Genomic DNA, 22,089 nt, shown 5'->3' on the forward strand with positions numbered 1-22,089 from the left:
TGCACAGACCTAGATGAAGGGAAAACACAAGTATTATATTGATCCAAAACTTTTGTATCCGCCAAAAAGTTTTCATTGGCTAGCATTCAATCCCAACTATTTTCTTTAGATTTATAAAACACATACGATCACGGTGGTCCCCACAGAGCTAGGTCACCAGGTCTCCAAGCAATCCATACGCACAACGAACCCAAATTAGCTAACCCAACCACCCCAGGGCACAGATTTCCCACGAAAGCCTTTCACAGGAACTTCCTCTAATGGGAAGCTAGGAGGAGCCTACCATAATACTAGTAAGAAATCCACCCCATACATCCATTTGCTAAATCATGTTAGGACATGGGTCAAAAATGAGTTAGATCCAAAACTCAAGTGGGCCGCACAAAAAAAAATAGAGAGAATTGAATATCCACCGTTGAAACACCATGGAGTTTTGGATTAGGCTAATATATTTGTGTTTTTTTGCTCACCCCAATACGAATAATAAGAACTACCTTTTGAAAGGTACGAGGACTGGGGAGGTTTCAACCATAGGCATTCCTATGGACACTTGAATTTTGGCCCGCTTCATTTTTGAGCTCGCGTCTTAGAGCATGGCCCATCTGAGATTTGAATCTTCTTCATCTTTTGGATCATGCTTTAAAATGATACAACGAAAAACGGATGGACGGTGTGGATATAGAATACATACATTAAGGTGGGCCTCACGGTAACGGCCGCACTGTCTTGGGTGCGGCCGGGGTCTAACCGAAAAACTTTTAAAATGTCCGTCGCTAATATACGGCTGGTAAATCAGAACTCTCTTCATCATTTCACCGATTGGACTTTCCTACACGATCCGATTCCCACGCAATGACGCTTTCCTACCCGATCCGAGTCCCACGCAATGTCGTCACTTTCTTTGTCGTCTACAGAAGACTTCGGTTTGATGAGATCCACTGCACTTGTATAGCCTCATCATGTAAATTTAAAAAGGTTTTGGCATGACTTTAGACCGTTAGCTATATAATGACTTAATCGAGTCTTGAATTTTGAATTGATTTTTAATATCTACGGTGCAAAAGTAACAGCGGATCTGATGGATGGTATGGATCTAATGCATGTTTGTCCCGCCCAACGCACTGTTAGCGCAAGTCAGGACAAAAAACCATGCTGCAACTTTAAGTTATGGCCCTTCCAGTGCATTGGGATTTGGGACACTTAAAAAATCCACTTTATTGATCTACACTGTTCATTAGGTTCTGCATTCACTTCATAGGCTTCCATGAGAACATCTCACCGTTCCTTAACCAAATGATCTAGCATTTATTATTGACGGTCAGGCTCATTTACGGAAAATAGGTCAAACCAACCATTTCGTCCATGTATATTTCAAGGCCTATCATAGATATTTCTGATTTAAAGGATCATTTTGGTTTGTAAATCCTAACCATTTCATCAATGCAATAGAAAAGGTATGATTGCCAAAAGAGCTAATTTTATGATATGGATTAGATCACAGGATCAGTGCGATTTTTGCATGGTAACCCACCGTTAAAAACTTCCCATGGCCCATTGTAATGCTTATCTGCCATCCAACCTGTTGATTAGGTCGTGAAGACTTAGACGGAGAGAAAATGTAAATATCAACTTGGTCTTGAACGTTTTGTGGCACCTAAGAAGTTTTTAATGGTAGGAATTCAATCCTTACCGTGTGGCCCAATTGAAGTGATGTAACCAGGTTCTATGAGCCTCACCATGATGTATGTGTTATATCCACACCGTCCATACTTTTGGAGAGATCATTTTAAGGCGCGCATGATCCCAAAAAATGAGGCAGATTCAACACTGGAGTGGACCCCACCACAGAAAACAGTGGGGAGAGTGACGCCCACCGTTGAAACCTTCCGAAGGTCCACGTGATGTTTTATTTGAATATCAACCTGGTCATGTGTTAAAGCAGACATGAAAGAAGTTAAATCACAAATAACAGCTTGATTGAACACTTTTGTTGGCCTTAGAACTTTTTATAGGTGGGCATCACTCTCCCCACTGTTTTTTGTGGTGGGATCTACTCGAGCTTGGATATGACTAATTCTTTGGATCATGCCCTACTATAATCTCTCCAAATGAATGCACGGTGTGGATACAAAACATACATCATGATGCGCCCACGTAAATTGGTGAAGCAATGACACTCCTTGATCTCTATCAAAGTTACATGGCCCAACAGTGCTGTATTTATTATATCTACACTATTCATCTATTTTTAGATATCATTTTATATCATTATCCAAAAAATGGATCATATCCAAAGATCATATGGACCACACCACAAATAGCAGAAGAGATAATGATTTTCACGGTTAAACAATTCATAAGGCCCACCACAACGTTTATTTTTCATCCAATCTATTCTTAAGGTCATAGAGACCTGAATGAAGAGGAAAAACAAATTTCATATTGATCCAAAACTTCTAGGATCCTAAAAAAGGTTTCAGTAGTAGACGTTCAATCGCCCACTACTTTTAGCAGTGTGGTCCAATTGTTGTTTGATTTGTCTTATTTTTTTGTCTCAAGCCTTTGGACGAGCTCACAAAATGGATGGATGGTTTGAATATAACATATACCTCATGATAAGACCCATTGAACTTACAACAGCTATGCAGCTTGTGTGAGGTACACCAGCCAATCCGCTTCCATAACTGACTGGGACGTGGCCCGATCGAATATCGCGGCGACAGGGCTCATCGCCGGTGAATAGAGATTGGTAGATACAAACGTGTACATATGGCACAACTACCGGTCATTATTTTTCTTTATCCTTTTACTATTTTTTATTGGAATTTTATTCATAATTGATAAAAACACTAACCATCTATATTTTTTTAAGGACAAATTTATCCCCATGCGGTAAAACTGTCTATGGATGTATTGATGGAAGGATCGGCTCAGATCACTGTCTAAATTAAAAATTATTGAGAAATTGCATCTTAATAATTCAAACTAAACCGTCCAAATTATATGCAGCAGTTTAGGTGTGTTGTGTACAAGAAATTATTTTTATTTAGTGGTGAAAATATTAGATTTCTAGACGTTTGTCGGACGGTTAAAAATGAATATATCCAATGGTCTTATTTCAATAAATAATTGTCCACAAATCAGAGGTTAAGATTGTTCAACCAACCTGACATTTATACTGTAAATTAAGAATAGTGACTTGGACAATTTAGTCAGTTTAATTTGGTTAATATATGCCTTGTATACAATTTATAAGCGCATGCGCATCAAGTGATATGTGCAGCCGGAGTATCAAATAATTCCTTGCGTAAAAAATGTTATAAATGAAACATACACGCAAAGCATTCATTTCGATCCAAGGGCATTTCATTTCGTTCAGCTGGAGAGAGTCTTTGAGTGGAAGAGAGTCGGTAACATGGCGGGAGGAGGATTCGCCGTTAACGGCGATGTTAAGGACTTTAATGGAGGGCGGATGACGGCGTCAGTGGTCATCACCTGCATCGTGGCAGCATCTGGAGGGTTGATTTTTGGGTATGACATCGGAATTTCAGGTGGGCCAGTTTTCTTTTCTTTTCTTTTGGTATGGATGGCTATGGTTGATAGTTGTGTAATTATTGCAGAAGAGATCTTCTTCTCCGTCTGATTTTTTAAGCGGATGATCCTGAGCGTTCACGTAGAAGATCCCAGCCATATGGCCCACAGGCTGTCATTATCCCCACTGTTTACTGTGGTGTGGTCCACTTGAGCTTTTGATCTGCCTCATTTTTGGCCTTATGCTCTAAAATGATCTGAAAAAACGGATGGACGGCGTGGATAAAAAAAACATACATCCCGGTGGACCCCAAAAAATCGGATCTCCAGGAAACCCGCCTCCTGCATTAACGCTAACGGCCTAACGGACGCGAATGGCATAAGCCCCCGCTTACCGAAATTCCTGTGAGTAGAAGCTATGTGGGGCCCACAACGATTCCCGTTTGACATCCACTCTGTCCATTAAAAACATTTCGTGGGGCCACAGAAGTTCTGTATCAGGCTAATATTTGTGTTTTCAGTTCAATCCAGTGGAAATAACATTATGAACGATTTGGATGATATATAAGCATTAATGTGAGCCCCAGGTTGGTTTGAACGGTGGGCGTTTCCATCTCCACTGTTTCCTATCGTGTGGCCCAGTTAGAGTTTTGTATCTGCCTCATTTTGGAATTTTGTCCATAACTGAGCTGACGAAATGGATAGACGGACTGGATGTCACACGTATATTTCGGTGGACCCCACATAGGGCGCGGACACTTGGCTCTCGGTCTCAACTGCCTATTTATGAAGGGGAAATGTTATTTATACTCTGACAGAGTTCGATGGTTCATGCACTTGGAAATGTGCACGTGACATTCATGAAGCCCAAATTAAAACGTCCAAAATCGTGGGACCCACTATGGATAATCTACTTTTATAAAATCAGATTCATAACCCACTTTCTAAAATCGTAGATAAGCCGCAGAAAGGCTACATGCGTACGCACGTGAGCCACACCTAAATAGAGTTGGACCGTAACAAACCCACATCAAACAGCCCAGATTAGGCTATCATGAAGACGATTTTTTTTTTTTTATTTATTTTTAATCTTGTGAAAGATGAACGGACTGGATTTGTCCTGTAATCTCTGTGGGCCCTCTATAGTTTCCTATCACAGGAACTTCCTGGGGCTGGGGGTAAGAGGCAATTCGCGTTCCTGTGTACAGTTGCTGTGAGCATGTGTATGGGTTCTTACACCTTATCAGAGTATCAATGCCTTTTTTTTACATGACCCAGTTCCTTAGCAAAAACAGAATTGTTTTCCATCTGAGGGTCCATAGTTAAAAAATACACTGAAAGATTGTACTCATTTGATTCCTGACCTTCAAACGATAAGCAAGAAGCAGGTCGTCCCACTCATCAGGTGGGCCACACATGACATAGAAGCCAGCAGACGAACATCCTTTTCCTAACTCTCATTTCTCTGTACGAGCGTGTCCCACCTGATGAGCGTGACTAGAAATATTCACCACGGGTCCACCTTATGAACGGTCTGGATAGAGTAGTAGCTAAAAGAAATGTTCATTCATTTAATTACAGGAGGAGTGACGACTATGGAATCGTTCCTTAAGAGGTTCTTTCCATCAGTGCTAAGGAAAATGTCGAATGCCAAACAGAACGAGTACTGCGTCTTTGATAGCCAAGTACTCACATCATTCACTTCCTCGCTCTACATCGCTGGCCTGCTCGCATCTTTGGCGGCTAGCCGTGTGACCAAAGCTCTGGGCCGCCAGGCCATCATGTTGCTAGGTGGGGCCACCTTCCTTATTGGGTCTGCCATCAATGCCGCTGCAGTCAACGTCGTGATGCTCATCTTGGGGCGGATCTTGCTTGGATTTGGCGTTGGTTTTACCAATCAGGTGGGTGGTGATCACTGGCTCTCATACAAATATTCTTGATTCGGAAAGTTTTAAGTTGTGGTGCTGATCCTAACCGTCTGATTTCACATGTTGAGTTGGGTTTGGAAGCATGTTGTCCTTTTTGAGACCTGTGGATTGATTGGACGGTTGGGATGTTTTGATTGATGTGACTTTCGGTTGTGTGCGTATCACATCTCTAAAAGGTTAGTGGGCCAATGTACCGAATAGGCTTATATGGTGGCTTCTCTTAACGTCTTATGGGGTCGAATTGATTTAAGCAGATGAAGGGCTGGGATCATCCATTTACACTGTTACTTTAAATTTCTGACTCCGGCCAAACTACAGTGTGACCAGTAGTAAATGGGCCGTAATCTGATCCAGCATGGATTTCGAGAGCCGCAAATCAATCAGACGGTTGAGATGTTTTGATTATTGTGACTTTTTAGTGTATGTACCATACACTGCGAGACCCATTGCATCTCTAACAGCTAGTTGGTCTTATCTGGCCTTTTCTTAACATGGTCCATGAGATCAAATCGTTTTAAATCTATGACCCAACAGATAAACGGCTGGGATCATCCGTTAACACTACCACTGAAGTTCACTTGGGCACATCTTCAATATTCAGTAAAAGTACAAGCGAATCTTTCTAATTTTTCTTCTCAACCTAACATTCCAGGCCACTCCACTCTACATCTCAGAGGTCGCCCCGCCTAAATGGCGGGGCGGGTTCAACACCGCCTTCCAATTCTTCATCGGCATTGGCGTCGTGGTGGCCAATGTCATAAACTATCTCACATCTCGGATCCATGGCTGGGGCTGGCGACTTTCCCTTGGCCTTGCAGCTATGCCTGCTGCTCTCATGACCATCGGCACACTACTCATCCCCGACACACCTACCAGCCTTATCCAGCGCGGGAAGATCGAACAGGCCCGCCTCGCCTTGCAACGGGCCCATGGGCCTAATACTGACATTGAATCCAAGCTAGCTGATCTAGTGGCCGCAGATGAGCTGTCTAGATCTGTGAAAGAATATCCCTACAAGATCATACTTAGACGACAGTACCGTCCACACCTTGTCATGTCCGTGGCGATTCCACTCTTCCAACAGATGACTGGGATAAATATTATAGCGTTCTACGCGCCGATCTTGTTTCAGACAGTTGGATTCGGTAGCAATTCAGCTCTGATGGCGGCCATTATACTCGGTCTGGTCAATCTCGGATCAATCCTAGTGTCTACATTCGTCGTGGACCGGTTCGGACGGAGGTTTTTGTTCATGCAGGGTGGGGCACAGATGATCATTTGTCAGGTATATAGATACCCACCCACATATTTTTGTACTCCCAAGTATTTCTCAAACATCATTCACATTCGATCGAGTACACGTGCTGACATTGCATATGTGTGAGATATCTGAGCTTTCCATCAGGTGGACCACGTTTTCGGATATCCTCGCCAGAAAATGAGACCGTTTCACTCTTCAAGTTGGTCACAGTGCAAAACAAATGGAAAGCTAGAGAGGAGTTGTTCTGGCCATCCTAATTTCTGAGCTAAAACATCTCTAAACGGGGGGAGCGACATGAATACATGATGGAATGCTTGGATCCCTCACACGTGTGGCATATTGGGATCGTAAGTGGAACCTAGATGTTTGAAAATGTTGGAATGGGCTGGATTTTGGGCCCACATCGTGGATGTCCAACCCACATTACAGTTGGGCCCACACTCAAACACGAGAGAAATCTCATTCATCGATTCATTCATTTTGGGTGTGAAGGTGGCCGTGGCCTGCGTGTTGGGAGCCAAGATTGGGGCGTCCGGCGAAGGAACCTTGTCCAAGGCATACTCAGGAGCTGTGCTGATGCTGATGTGCATCTATGCTGCTGGATTCGGGTGGTCATGGGGCCCGCTTAGCTGGCTCATCCCTAGCGAGATATTCCCAATGGAGATCCGATCGGCCGGCCAGAGTATCTCCGTCGCCGTGAACTTTGCAGTCACCTTCGTGCTAGCACAGACCTTCTTGGCCATGCTGTGCCACTTCAAGTACGCGAGTTTTCTATTCTACGCCGGGTGGATACTGGTCATGACGCTCTTCATTGCATTCTTCTTGCCAGAGACCAAAGGAGTGCCTCTCGAGTCCATGCACAGTGTGTGGAAAGAACACTGGTATTGGAGCAGGTTCGTTAGAGAGGGAAAACCTACGTGCATGCCTTAAAAAGGGATCAGCTAGGTAGTGGTCTACGTTGTGCGTGGTGCGAATGTTCTTAACGTGCGCAACCATGCATGGTTTCCCTGTATGTTGAACTTATTAACAGGCGTGTGTTATTTTCTGTGATCTAAATTCTACTGCCTTGCTAAGCCCATATTTACAGAGGGAGCGGATTAGGTGGGCCCCGACCTCGCCTTAGGCCCCAAAAATTAAGCAGATCCAAATCTCAGGCGCAGCCATGCATTGTTTCCCTGAATGTTGTATGCTGTACTTATCTCCAGGCTTTCTAGGTAGTGATCTACGTTGTGCATGTTGCACATTTCTTTGGAGTCCATGGGTGTAGAAGAAACAGGAATTATTGGAAAATCTTCACCGCCTGATGGAAGGACTTTCATCAAACTATAAAGTGAATTGTTGGTCATTTTCTTTCTAAACTGTCCATTCGTAGGCAACCACTTGGAAGGCTATTTTTTGTGATCTGCAATCGACCCACTGAATGAATGGTTTAGATACCATTGGGCACATACCGACCGTATGAGGTAAGATTTACTTACAGATAGAAGTGTCCTGAATAATCACTCCTACCATCAAAATTTAGCAAATTCAATGAAACATATCATACAATTCGACGCCACTGCCTCTTGTTTGGTAGACAGCCTAAAAATGAGTTGAGCACTCCTCTCCCTCCAATATTAGTGGACATGAATCTAAAAGATCCATATCAAAATGGGTATTTGAAATTTGTATATTGAATGGTCAGGATCTTCCAAGCCCATTTTGAGGAGTATTAGACAAATAACCTGGATCACCAAACAAGGGGACCCACAAGTATCTAAATAAAAGCATTAGGACCACCAGTCCCATTTTTTATATGTATACATGCAGCCCAGCAGATTACTGAAACTGTGTTTTTGACCCATCTACACAGGAAGCTTACTTGATGAGTGGCTTGGATCTTGCAATCTTGGCAAGTGAGAGCTCTAAGCCAAAGGGAAGATTTTGAGGTGAGATAGTTCACCACTATTTTTTAAACTGTGGCATCTCCCCCACTCCATACATGGTGTGCATTTAAGGCAATCTAGTCATCGAAATTATACAATGCATTACGGATGTATCACACAACTCAAAAATCACTCCCAATGATCACAGCCACTCTGATTACAATTTGGGCCACCTCTGCATGTGGACCCAAAACAGGACAACTCTATGATAGATCCTGAGTCGCAATATAGGCCAAATGACCTCAAATAGAGTTTGTTTTGTTTGCAAAATTGACAAATGGGTATTGTAGGATTCAGATGGCTTTCCCCCACAAGCCAGGCCACCGTAGCAGCGCTTCCATTCCAATATCCAAGCCAATGATGCAATTCCATGGAAACTCAAAGAGTTGAAAAGGCATTCACCAGTTTAGATGGGTTTCTTGCAAAGAATCAACGAGGGGGGGAAAAAGAGCTCGTTAAAAGAATCACCTTGCATCTTTACATGAATGTTGTAATTATTCGATGAGTATGAAACCCAATTCACACATATGGGGGGAAAAAAGAAGAAGAAGAAGAAGAAGCTAGTGCACCATGAGTTTTTGGTCTGATTCGGAAACTCCCCATGAGTGCAATATGATCAGATGACCATCTGGGCGATGGAAGAGCCGTATCCTCTCTTAAAAGCGCCTCATCTAAAAGCTCTAGAAGACCATCCACCACCAATGTATCCTCTGTATTGTATAGTCACACAACAAGCAATATCAATTACTATAATTGAAGTCTAAACAAGCAATTTGTAAAGAAGAATAATCTCAGAAGGGTGTGATACTAAGCGTTTGTGCATGATCCCTCATTCATCAGACAACCATTTTTAATATATAATGCTAGTATCCTTGCACAACTTCCGGAGAACCATTATGCTATAGAAGATGGAAATGCCTATCCCATCAGTATATAAACCATCTCTGCTATCCCATTGGTGCACAAGCCCTTCAACCCAGACCATCCAAACAACGGATCACCCTTCGATGGGCTAGGCTGGGAAATCGGAATGCTGGAACGATAGCGACCATCTAATATATAGATTATGCCATAAACCCTTGCCCTTAACTTGCAGGCTATCCAAAAGCATGCCATTTCACCACATTGTTAGGAACATCTGGTCCATGATTTTTGTAAGTAATACTGATCCTAGTTCCATTGGTTCACTAGGACAGTCCAATCAATCGATCTGAATCCATTAAGTCCATAACATATTTTATAGGGTACCATGTGAAAATTAATACGAAAATCACACTTGCAGATGATTCAATCAATCCTTGATTTGGCCTCATTTTCTACAGCCATCCTTTTTTATCAAGCCATGGATGGGATGGTTACACTTGCCCATCAAAGTGATTCTTTAAAATCATAAGCAATCCGTGATAGACCCAATAAAAGATGGATCAAATTGTTGATTAGACTAATTTTGTGTAAACAATCTTGACCATCCACATTAAAGACCATCAATCAAATGGTTAATATTTGTCAGATCAATTTGATGTTTGCATGATAGCACCATAGAATGTGTGATGGAGCTAATGAATAGTCCAGATTAATGGATTGGACTGTCCAAGTGTCCCAATGCAACTAGGAGCACCTCACCATAACATATGCATAAGACAGAACATGAGAAGACCACATGGCAAGTGAAAATCATGGGAATGATGCATTGTCAATCAATAATAATACCCCTCGTGCATAGGTTAGAGCTTTAGACAAGAAAAGAAGCAACTCAACTTAGTAATATGTTTAGCATGCTCTAAAGTCTAGAACTGTTAGCTTCACTGACTGGCTATAATCGATTTTCTTATACCTTGCAACACCATAGTGAGATGACTTTGAAGTCGGTGACATGCATACCTGTGTAGAAAATGTAATCTAACGTTCCAACGAACTGTTCACTAAAGTTAGTGAATAAGGGCTCATTGGTATTGGAATCCATTAATGTCTGTTGGCGTCTCACGTCAGGCTCATTCCTGCTTGTTCGAAGAAAAGATGTATATGCACTAACCTGAAAAAGAAATTACTCTCCTGTCAGAGTTTCGCACAAAATAAAATGATGAGGATATTGCAAAGCTCAAAACTACAAAATTAGGTTCCTGTTCTTCTATCAATAACTTAAGTTCCCTTTTTTTTTTCTTTTTCGATTGGTGATAATTTAGGTTCCCTTTGGGCCAGCATTCAATGAAACCAATAACGATATGCAAGCCAATTTTCAGTTTGCTCTCATCAAACTTTCTTGTAGATGATGAATATGTGGAAAAATACTGCCGTATTGTTGGCGTATTTGAAAATAATTCCTTGTCCCTGTGTTGTTTGCAAAATACTTGTGAAGCACATTTTTATCATTCCTTGTGGGAAAGTACTTCCACATGGAAAGTGGACAAAAAGTGGAAGTTAGAAATAAAACATTCCACTCTCTATTGCTTTTGAAAAATAACAATACTGTGCTCTGGCTTGTACATGCCACGAGACCAGCCTAGGGGACAAGACAACTGCAAAACCAGTTAACCGTAGGCATGCACGCTATACTCGCACTCATGGGGGTGCAAACGTCAGCCCGACAGGCTTCGTGGGTCCATGCGAGAAGGGGTTGGTTTTCCCAAAATTTGCTTTTTTTTATCATTGATTAATCAGATTTGTTTCTACCTGTTGGATTGGCCCGCTTCGTAAGGTCATTTCCCTAGTGTGAAATGTGCAACAGGCGTCCAACCTCTCAATAACGGACTTGAGCATGCGAGTATTTCCTCTATAAACGATTTTTCCTCTAGAGTTCTGAAACAATGCACAGATTAGGCACAGAAACCTTTTTTCCTCAAAGAAAGCAACCTAGTTTATTTTCTCTAACTCTGGTCGAAAACTTTTTTATCCCTTCTTTCATCTCTGAGCATACAAAGGAGAGGCTTGTGATGTATTTCAGTGTTGGGTTTTCTAAAACTTACGCATGTTGTGGGAGGCTATAAGTTGAGTTACTATATCCAGCAGATAGCGTGCCGAGAACCTTCTCCACTGGAAAATCTTCCTAGGGACGCAAAGTATCTCAAAGAAAGCAACTTAGTCAATGCATCGTCCCAACATGGAGGAGATTCAATCATCCAAGTTTCCAGGTAATCTATTCTTTTTCAGCTTTATTAGGTGAAATGTTCTTATTTGGTGTATTGATCTATTTCTATTCGATGTTTCCCAAATTCACAAAACTAACAACGATCTATTAAAAATCCTTTTCAAATCTATAGATTACATTTTGGTCTCCATTCTCCCATTCAAAAAAGACAGAAAATCACATAAGTATCAAAATATGGAATAGGGCAAAGGGCGAGCATGTGTACTATGGAAAAAAATTACCATAGACGTGTTCACGTGCATGCACATAGAGAGCATGTGTACTATGGGAAAAGAAAATTTACCAGAGACATGTTGTGAGAAAGCTTTGTTTGTTGAAACAAGCCAAAAGGATCATCTTTGCGCTCTGGGTGATTTGGATGGACACTCTTTGAAGCCACAAGTTCATGCACAGCACTAATATATTCAACCAAAAATCACAATATTAATAACAGTAAAACATTATTGCATATAATATTTCTAGCCAACTTACAAAATGGCATAAAATATAGAGATCCCCATAACCATTTAGAACGGGTCATGTCGCTCAAAGTCATGAACAAAAACACGGGTAAGCTTCCGAGATATATCAACAAAAAACAAATCTTTTATCTAACATATTTTAAAACGAATTACTCATAGCAAGGAAGAAAAGAAGGTAGCTCCCCTTCAACCTTTCAAAGACCTTAGCACATTTCCTCCCCTCAAGTATTCACCTTCACAAAGATCCCTAAGGGCCTGTTTGATTTTTGAAGGAAATGGTAATTACCGGGTAAATAAGTAATAATTACTTACCAGGGAATTACCCCATCGTTTCCTGCGCCTACACTGACGGCTTAGCTTTTTTGCGTTAAATTCGAGGATGGTTGCAAAATGAATATAGGGCCCACAGTGATGTACGTGATATATCAACACCGTTCATCCTATACGTCAGCCTGATTTAGCCATGAACCCAAAAATGAGGCAGATCCAAAGCTCCAGTGGACCACACCATAGGAAATAGTGGAAATTGAATGCTTGCCGTATAAAAATTTATGTGGGCAATAGAAGTTTTGGCTGAGGCTGATATTTGTGTTTACCCCTTCTCAATGTTTTTATGACCTCATGAACAAGTTAGATGATATATAAACATTAATGTGGGCCCAATAAACAAATTAACTTTTAATGGAGGATGTTTGAGGCCATTGTTTCCTGTGATATGGGCCACTTGAGCATTGCATTTGTCTCAATTTTGGACTTAGGCCCTAAAATCTTCTGATAAAACAGATGGACAGTGTGGATATGTCATGCACATCACAGTGGGGTCCACAAATGTAGGTCAGCTTTTTCAGACCAATTTTCGAGAAGAAAATGCACTTGAAAATTCAAACAGGGGAAAAGGTAATAATGACCCTTTTCAAGGGTATTTCCCTATTCCCTCAAAATCAAACAGGCCCTAAAGAACGGGGAGAGACAAAAATAGGTTTCATTTCAGATTTCATGCCAGGACATAGAAAGCTTTAGGATCTGTTGGACACGTGCGAATATTGGAGGCTTTTGAAGAGAGCATCCAGCGGTCGAAAATCAATACCCACCAGCCCTGAAATGGGGATTTGGATTACCTTCGAATCCAAATGCCCCCATTTCAACAGTGACAAACGCAAAAAGTAAACCCTTTACTTCCAATTACCTCCAAACACAGGCTGCCAAACAACCTATTAGATGATGATGACAATCATCAAGCAATTAAATAGAGCTCCATTAGGAGAAGTGTGACCTATTTATTTTTAGGTAGTACCCAATTTAATGGTATTCACAGCAATAAAGAATTCAGATCATGACACAGCCTAAAAGATATGTTTAGGGCTAAAAGAAGAATTTTGTTACCATTTTGAAAGGAAACTGATAATCATATCACATAAACAGTAATGCAAATCACTTTCAACAAAAGGGCCAAAACTAGTGGAAGATTTGGGTCAATCTTGAATGAACCCAGACCCATTTATTATGATAAACCCAAAGGAATTGTCAACAGTACAGAAGAAAATGGTTAGATTTGAATAAATTTCTTACAGCAATTTTATCAGTGGAGGCAAAAAAGTGACCTTCCAGGACAAGAGTTCAGATCCCCACAAATCAGTACAGGGATAGCTGCACGGCAATAAGACATAGCTACACTGTGAGCTATACTCTCCACATTGAGCAAAAGGTCCGCAACCTAGTCACAGGAAGAGATTATGTCAATTAATTTGAACTTTATATATATATATAGGTACCAAATACATCCATGATAAATAAATAAATAAATAAATAAATATATATATAAATACCTGCATTAGTTTGACATCTGTGAATTCTACATTGGATTGTATGTGAGTATTTGCCTAAGAAAAGAAGCAAACCATTTATTAGCAGACAATAACATGTCAGCCACCTTATTGATGCTTCTGTTTATTCTAAAAGTGTATTAGAAGTCTCAGGGTTAGTACCACACAAATTAATTGGCTACTTCCGGATTGCAACATATTAGGAACTGGGCCACCTTCCGTTGATTCCAATACCACAATAACCGCCACATTGTCCTGAAAAAGTAAATTGCATACAGAATGGGAATTGACAGATTGCTATGGGAAGTGAAATGAAAGCCACCAATTTGACCTATGCTATCATATAAAAAGAAGGTGGGTAGTGTGCACTCGTCTCCGTAAATGTGGCCACATGTACAAGATCCAGTTACAGACTGCCGCATCATGGATGTGTTAAAACTTAAAACTACAATGATTGGATGATCCTAACTACTGATTGAAGCGCTTCTAATGATCACATGGATGGTTGAAGAGGAGGTGAATGGTTCAATTCAATGGGCAAAAATCCTACAATTCAGAGGCTAGGATAATCCGATTGTTAGGAGCCATTTTGGATTCAAACAAAGTTGTGTCAGCACAAAGTGTAATGGGCAAACAGCTCTTTGTGGTTTGTCAAACCCATTTATGCATGGGAATCTTGGAAATTAAGGAGCCCCAAATTCAGCAGTTAGCAATATATCTGTGGAAATGGTGGAAACAACAATGAAAAACAGCTTATCCCTAAGTTCGAGGCACATGGCAACATGGTGCTTCATGCACATGTGCAAAATGTGCCACATGTGCAAGCATCCAAGTTCAACCGCCCAACATGTGCACATGCACTACCATCAATCTTCAAGCACACACCATGTGCCACATGTGTCAATGCGCACATGCTCTATAATTGCTATGTGTGACACCATCTGCATCAAGCCCACCATACATGGCACAGTCCATCTTTACTGCCAGTTCCATCGTATTTGACAAATACGGAACATAATAGTAGCTCTATGACAGTATGACCTAGATAGCTTATCTAGACAATGTGTGCCGACACAACTTTGCTTGCATCCAAATGACCCCTTACAATTTGGGGCATGGCGCATCCATAGTTGGGCCCTACATAAAATTTCCGAAAATCGTACAAGCATGCCACGTCCATGGTGATACAAAGCTCAATGACTAAAGTAGACATGAGCAATTAGCATTGTATCGCTTCCCATATACTAATATATGCAAAATACACAAAGAACTACATGTTATTCTCTAATTTCAATTGTCTACAAGCAATTTAGTTAAAGGCGGATCAAGCACACGCCTAGGTGTTTTGGACCACCTACCCTCGCCTCAGCCCAAGGTGAGGCGTTGTCCTCAGGTGTGCACCTGGTGAATGGTGCCTAGGTGCATCTATGACACACCTGAAATTTTACAGGAATACCTTTATGGATACCTCAAACTCTCTTCTTCTTTTTTTAAGTATGTTGAGACCTATTAAGGGTGGAAACAGACTCATTAAACACTTATCTTCCCCATTTCTTTTAAATCAAAACTTGTTTATGAAACATACTCCCAAATTTCTTATACTTTTATTGAACTCATGCAATCTTCTTCTTGGTTCTTTCTTCTATTTCTGTTTTAAGCATTGCATTGGACTTCTTGAAAGCAATTTGAGTATGTAGTATAAAAGATTGAATATGAATTGGGGATATTTAGGGAAATTCAAAATTTTAGGTTAGTGAATTTGGTATTTGAAATTTTGGATTTTTGGATTTGGAAGTTTCAAGGAGTTTAGAAAATTGTGATTTTGGGTTAGGGAATTTTAGGGATAGGATTTGGGAGAATTGGAAAGCTAGGGTTTAGAACATGGGGAATTTGAGGGAATTTTGGGGTTTGAATTTGGGAGAATTGGAAAGTTAGGGTTTAGAATATGAATTGGGGATTTAGGGTTTTGGGCTAAGAGGATTTGGGAATTTTATGAAATTTGGGTTTCCAGGTTTGGGAAATTGGAAGAATTAGATGTTCTAGGGGGATTTTGTGCATTAAATGTTCGACTAGATTTAATGTTTTTGAAAGTGGTTTCCAACTCTTTGGGTGTTTCAGGCATTCCAGGGAACTCGCGCCCGGCCATGGGACCTTTAACTATACAATTTACAAGCCACGCAATAGGTGTGCAACCTTATTCCAACTTTTGACTCAATTATGTGTGTGTGTGTGTGGACGTTTCAGGCATTCCAGGGAACTCGCGCCCGGCCATGGCACCTTTAACTATACCATTTACAAGCCACGCAATAGGTGTGCAACCTTAGTCCAACTTTTGACTCAATTACCTATATTGCCTATTAACATTTATATAATATTTAAAGAGGATGTTGGGTAATTTTGACACTCAGGTAGCAAGATAGCTTTTAACTTATCAAAAGTCCCTACTAAACTACTCGTAAAATTAACACTTACCAGTTATCACTGATATAGAAAACAAAATACCCCTATGCACTTTTTAAAATGCACATTATCTTCTTATAGCTAATAATAGATACCTGTTATTTTAGGCTTTCTACTTTATATAAATGACTTGCCCAAAAAAGATAACAATTCGATGACCACGCCTAATCACAAAAAATTGTACCACGCACACAAAGAGACTGGTAAGGAAACCAATTTAGGTAGTGCCATGGGCTACCATGCTAGATTTCCTAAACTCCTTGCACATTCCTTCTTCATGTTCACCACCCATTCTACTGGACTAGTAATATAAAAAGGAATGAGCATTCTATTTCAATTAAATAAAACAACGGAGAAAGAAGTGACACACAAATAAGAATTATCAATACCTTCATTAAACGTCTAGCACCATCTTTCCTCTGATTCGATGGAAGTGCATTAACACGTAGTTCTGCAGTTTTGAGAAATTCAATCTACAGTATAGTATGTCAGAAAACCTGGTTTACATTTTTTTTAAAGCTCAAGAGAAACAAAAATACTAACTACCTCATGTTTCTTGACTTTTTTAAACCGATCCCGATGGAAAAATATTGCACAACCATCATGTATATATTTTCCAGCATCATGGAAAAATACCTACAAAGAATGCATGCTTTGTCAACATATCAACAAGAAGATTCCAAACAGCTCACTCAGAGCACTTTTTAGATTAGGAAGCAGCATGGGTGATTTTTCAGATAGTTTTACAGAGCTCTTCAGGGCAGGAAAAAAGGAAACACTTCTTAAAATTGTAGTTTTTCCACATTAACTGCATGTATCAAAACTTTACCGGATTGATTTTCTTCTGGTAAATAGCTGAGTATCCATGTCTTCCCAACTCGGGTGCGAAGAAGTCCTCAAAATGATCACTTTGTACCTGCTCACCTAACAGCAAAGATTGACAAGCTGTGAAAACAAGAAACCAAAGTGCAATAGCAGGTTGCAATGATTATGGAGATAAAAGAAAGCTCGTTATTTAGGAAAGAACAACAGATTACTGTAACCAATGCACCTCTTGAAGACAAATGATATCAGCATCATATCTGATGATCTCTCGAAGCAAGTTCTGCCTGCGATATTGCCATGTAAGGGCCCACTTGGGGCAGTAATGGTAGCGTGTGGCACCCAGTCTAGCATAATGGTCCGAAAGCACATTGTAGGTGAGGACGTTAAAGGTTCTGGACCTCACGGGCTGAGTTTCTGAACCTATTTGGATCATACGACGAAGATGAGGCAGAGGTGGGAAAATGACACGATCAGTCAGTGTGATGTTTGTTGGGGCCAAGGGGTTTCCAGTGACAGAATCCACAACTGCACATTCTAGTTTCAAAATGTAGCCAACATCTATAGCTGCAGGCACATAGGTCTCTGAACAGCCCACCTCGAGCCACGATTTATCATCTCTTTCCACCACTGTTGCAGTTTTTTCAAGGAAATAAGGGTATATATCATCAGAAGACCAAGAGCCACAGCCCCCCAGCCTGCCCCATGCATCATTGTGGCGTGCACGGTGGTGAGGCCATGAGTCACGAAAACATCTTTCAGAGCAGTGGCAACTATCCTCAACCCGTATCTTTAACATTGCACAGGGCCAACACTGAAACTTTGCCAAGCTAGTGGGGTGCACAGAACAAGCTAAAAATTCTTCATTGCTTTCATTACTTTCATTACTTTCCAATCGGTACCTGCTTCCGTAATATTGATAGAAGAATGTGTTAATATCATATCTTTAAGAGATCTAGCATGAAAATCCAACTATGTGAATTATGAAATAAATTAACAAGGTAATAGAAGTGACAAGAGGAAAATCAACCACATAATAGGTTGTTCTCACGCCAGCATATTCAGAACAAAAGAACTCCAAATTAATAGTACATACTGCATACTAAGTTATTATGGTTCAAGCCGCATTCTACATATAAGAAAGCATCATGGCAAAGGAAATTATTAAGAATTAGGGAGTAAGATGTCCATCGATATAAATGTTAATCTCTTAATTTCTGATCCACCCACAAAAGGAGCTTGGTCTTAAATATTGTTTTCAGAGACTGAGTTACTCAAGGACTGAAACCGGTATGACTCACCCAACTCATTCTGAGACTGAGAATTGTCCTGACTGGGTCAGAACCAATGACTGTTTTGGGCAGGTGACTTTACTCAGTACATTTAGATATCTAAAGCTGTACAAAGGATTGCTGGGGGCAATTGGAAGTGGGGGCTTCCAGAAAATATCCAGAAAGAGGCTCCATGGTTATCTGGTTGGCAGATTCCTGATAGCCAGTACAGATGAAAAAGAAAATTCCCAATGGGAGGGCTAGGTTTTGTTGTATATGGCACCCAAGTGTTGTTGAGGAATATGAAATGCTAAGCTGTGGTCTAGTTGGTGAGTCTCAACAAAATAGGGTGGAAGCTGTATTGCTGGCTGAGCCAAGTAAGCATGGACATGTCTTTTATGGGACATTGAAAATTCAAATTCAAATTCCTAATAAAGGAAGTGATTTAAATGAACATGCTGTTGCAGGCCTTCAGAAAGCAGAAAAGAGTTCTAATCCTTGAAAGTTAAGAGTTAAATTCAGAGCAACAGATTTAATCCTTCCAATAACACTTAAAATTATGATAATGGGTTGCTAGTGACATATTGGCTTGACTAGTACCGTGCAATCACAAATGGAAACTGAATAAGCTTCTTTTGGCCAATCATGACTCAACAGAGTAGATTAAATGCACATCGGTGTCTCTATTCTCACAATCTCATATATTGTATCTTGGAATTCACTGTTTGGATGAAGTGCTATAGAGTGAGACCCTAAGGCTGCATTTGGCTCAGGCCATGAGAACAATAATGCAACGACTCTTGGGATCTCCACTCATGAAACAATGATGTATGAATGCGAATGAAGTATTTTTTTTCCAGCGCAACACAAATAATAATAATAATAATAATAATAAGGGTCCGTTTGGGTAGGGGATCCTGCAAAATCAGGATTAAGTCTAATCCCGATTTTGGAGGGCCCCATGCCCTTCTTACACTAAAGCAGTGATTTCCTCTGCATAACCTCAATTAGCAGCGGTTTTTTCTTCCTACAAACTTCCTTAATATGCGGAGGAAGGCACTGCTTTACTGCTGCCAATCCCATGTGGAGGCCATGGGAACTGTCAAAATAAGGACTAGACTTAATCATGATTTTAATGGGATCCCCTACCCAAACAGACTCAAAATAAAGCCCATTCGTAGTAGAATTCCCAAAATCACATATCATATTTCTCTTCCCCTGAAACAGCCACGAGCCAAGAACGCAGCCTTAAGAAACATATTCTTGAAATTTAGCAACATTTACATTATCAGCAGAACTGAAAGAAAAATACAGTTAAGACATCTTCCCTTTTCACAGTTAGAATATGCTACTTCTCTTCAAAATATTCAGAAACTCTCGTCATTTACAAATATAAATATTAAAAATAGAAAGAAAGAAACATGTCTGACGATCAAGATATCATATCCATGTGCCATTTGGCACATATCGCGATTTGAATTTATTGACATGTGTCCCGAATATCTACAGCCCGATCATCTACAACCCAACTGTCTATGATCTTGTCACTATATTGAATCTTACAAGGAATGCATGAACGAAAGAAAGAAAGAAAGAAATGAAGCGAACCCCACGGATCTCTACTCAGACTACAAAAGCGAATTCAAGAGAGCAGAATCCTTCTACTGACCAATTGTATTTCAATGTGTATTCAGGAGCTTCAATGTTGGGCTTCGTGACGCGGAAGTAAGGAATGAATTCAACGCCGACGACCGGAGTGGAGTATGGAAATTTCACTATCAGAATCCAAGAATCTTCAACAGAACCTTTCATCTTCTTTCAAGAAACTCAAAGAACAGGGTATAAAGATCAATAGCCATTAAAGAGGGGCATTTATGGAATTTGCATCTTTCTGGAATCTACAGGATCGGAGACTATGGGAAGCAATACACATTGAGCGGGGTATTTGGGAAATTTGAATTTGTTTTTTCTCAACAACATTCGACGTTGGAAGAGTATGCGAAGAAAGTGAGAAAACAAGAATCATTTCAGCTGGCGTATATGTAGGGTTTTGGGCTTGAGAAGTTATAGGGTCCTGATGCATTTGCACGTGCGTGCTGATGCGTCCAGTTGGAACATGTGGGAACCCTTTTTAGGTGATCGGAACCGTCCAAATGATTTGAATGATTATGGATGGGGGTGTTATACTAAAATATTTCAATATAGAATATTGAGGGCATCATATTGTTCTGTTTTTTATGGACTGTTTCTGTACCTTTTAAACGCTTACTGTTGAGCCAGTGATCAAAGAATGCGGATCGTGCAAGCTGATGAGTGTTTTGGATGTCCACCATCCACGATGGTATAGGGCAGATCAACGGCTTCATCGCCTATCCAACGGTCGCAGTTGCACTGATTCGCGAATCAGGACATCACGATTCGTATCCGTCAGAACCTAAAATTTTCTTTCGAGGACTTTGAGGGACACAGATCGGGTGGGAAGCGGATTGCGTGGTGTGCCATCCGCCGCCGACCTCGGTGGTGTCTTTACGTACCAAAGTTCCATGAGACTGTTACGTATGTGTCGGGAACGGATTGGCTACGCACCCTGCCACCATCCAATGGCTGATGGTCGGTGCTCTGTGGGCGTTACCATGATGTATGTGTTTCATCCATGCCGTCCATCTATTTTTTCAGATTATCTTATGTCATAGGACAAACAATTAGATATATCAAAATCTCAAGTGGACCACATTACAGGAAACAGTATTGAATGAGCGTCAACCATTGAAAATCTTTTGGGGGCCATGAAAGTTTTGGATCAAATTGATCTTTGATTTTTCCCTTCATGTATGGCATAATAAAAAGATTGGATGTCAAATAAATAGTACAATTAGCCTTATGAGGATTTTAATTTTAATGGTGAATATCCAATCATTATTATTTTCCTATGGTGTGGTCTACATGAGATTTATATCCCTCTAATTTATGGGATGAAGCACTAAAATGATCGGTAAAAATGGATAAATGGAATGTGTGAAACACATACATCATGGAGGAGCCCATAGAGCAACAACCACAGGGCAGTGACAAAGGTTGGGATGAACGAAACACTTACATCATGGAGCGGCCACATAGTACCGACCACCAACCTCGGGACTGGTGGCAAGGGACGGAATGGATTAAACACATACATCATGGAGGGACCCGCAGAGTACCGACCACCTGACATAGAGTCTGGATCCTCTGTCATCTAGTCAATATGGATTTCCTGTTACCTTAATGATTAGGCGTCTGAAGCTTTATTTTGTTTTTATTTTTTTTAAGTGAGTGGTCATCCCAGAGATCTCTAATCCCACTCGGGAGCAGATTAGCTGTTGTACCTCACACCACCTATTATATATAGCTGCTGTAGTTACGTGTCATGCGAGGACGAACACTACGCTCCTCGAGCTCTAAGTTGTACTAACGGCTCAAAGGAGA

The 22,089-nt window shown here is 40.7% G+C and overlaps 2 protein-coding genes across 3 annotated transcripts; one reads left to right on the forward strand and one right to left on the reverse strand.

Annotated features, from left to right (window-relative positions):
• Positions 1-3,338: 3,338 nt before the first annotated feature.
• Positions 3,339-7,793, forward strand: LOC131233471 (sugar transport protein 5). Its single transcript, XM_058230184.1, has 4 exons — positions 3,339-3,551; positions 5,113-5,432; positions 6,112-6,744; positions 7,213-7,793. Exons 1-4 carry the CDS (start codon positions 3,416-3,418, stop codon positions 7,648-7,650), a joined length of 1,527 nt encoding a protein of 508 aa, XP_058086167.1. The 5' UTR covers positions 3,339-3,415; the 3' UTR covers positions 7,651-7,793.
• Positions 7,794-9,079: 1,286 nt separating this feature from the next.
• On the reverse strand, positions 9,080-20,699 carry LOC131233459 (carbon catabolite repressor protein 4 homolog 1-like). 2 transcript variants are annotated; one of them, XM_058230172.1, is made up of 10 exons: positions 20,297-20,699; positions 17,586-18,258; positions 17,364-17,450; positions 16,924-17,007; positions 14,242-14,329; positions 14,078-14,131; positions 13,821-13,965; positions 12,074-12,185; positions 10,527-10,677; positions 9,080-9,355 (listed from the first exon to the last, which is right to left on the reverse strand). In XM_058230172.1, the coding sequence occupies exons 1-10, from the start codon at positions 20,437-20,439 to the stop codon at positions 9,165-9,167; spliced, it is 1,728 nt and encodes a 575-aa protein (XP_058086155.1). In that variant the 5' UTR covers positions 20,440-20,699; the 3' UTR covers positions 9,080-9,164. The 2 variants fall into 2 exon arrangements, with proteins under 2 accessions (XP_058086155.1, XP_058086161.1); XM_058230178.1 differs by having other exon boundaries at positions 13,853-13,965; positions 14,237-14,329; positions 20,297-20,692.
• Positions 20,700-22,089: the final 1,390 nt, after the last annotated feature.

This window comes from Magnolia sinica, chromosome 2 (assembly GCF_029962835.1).
Source record: "Magnolia sinica isolate HGM2019 chromosome 2, MsV1, whole genome shotgun sequence".
Taxonomy (NCBI): Eukaryota; Viridiplantae; Streptophyta; class Magnoliopsida; order Magnoliales; family Magnoliaceae; genus Magnolia; species Magnolia sinica.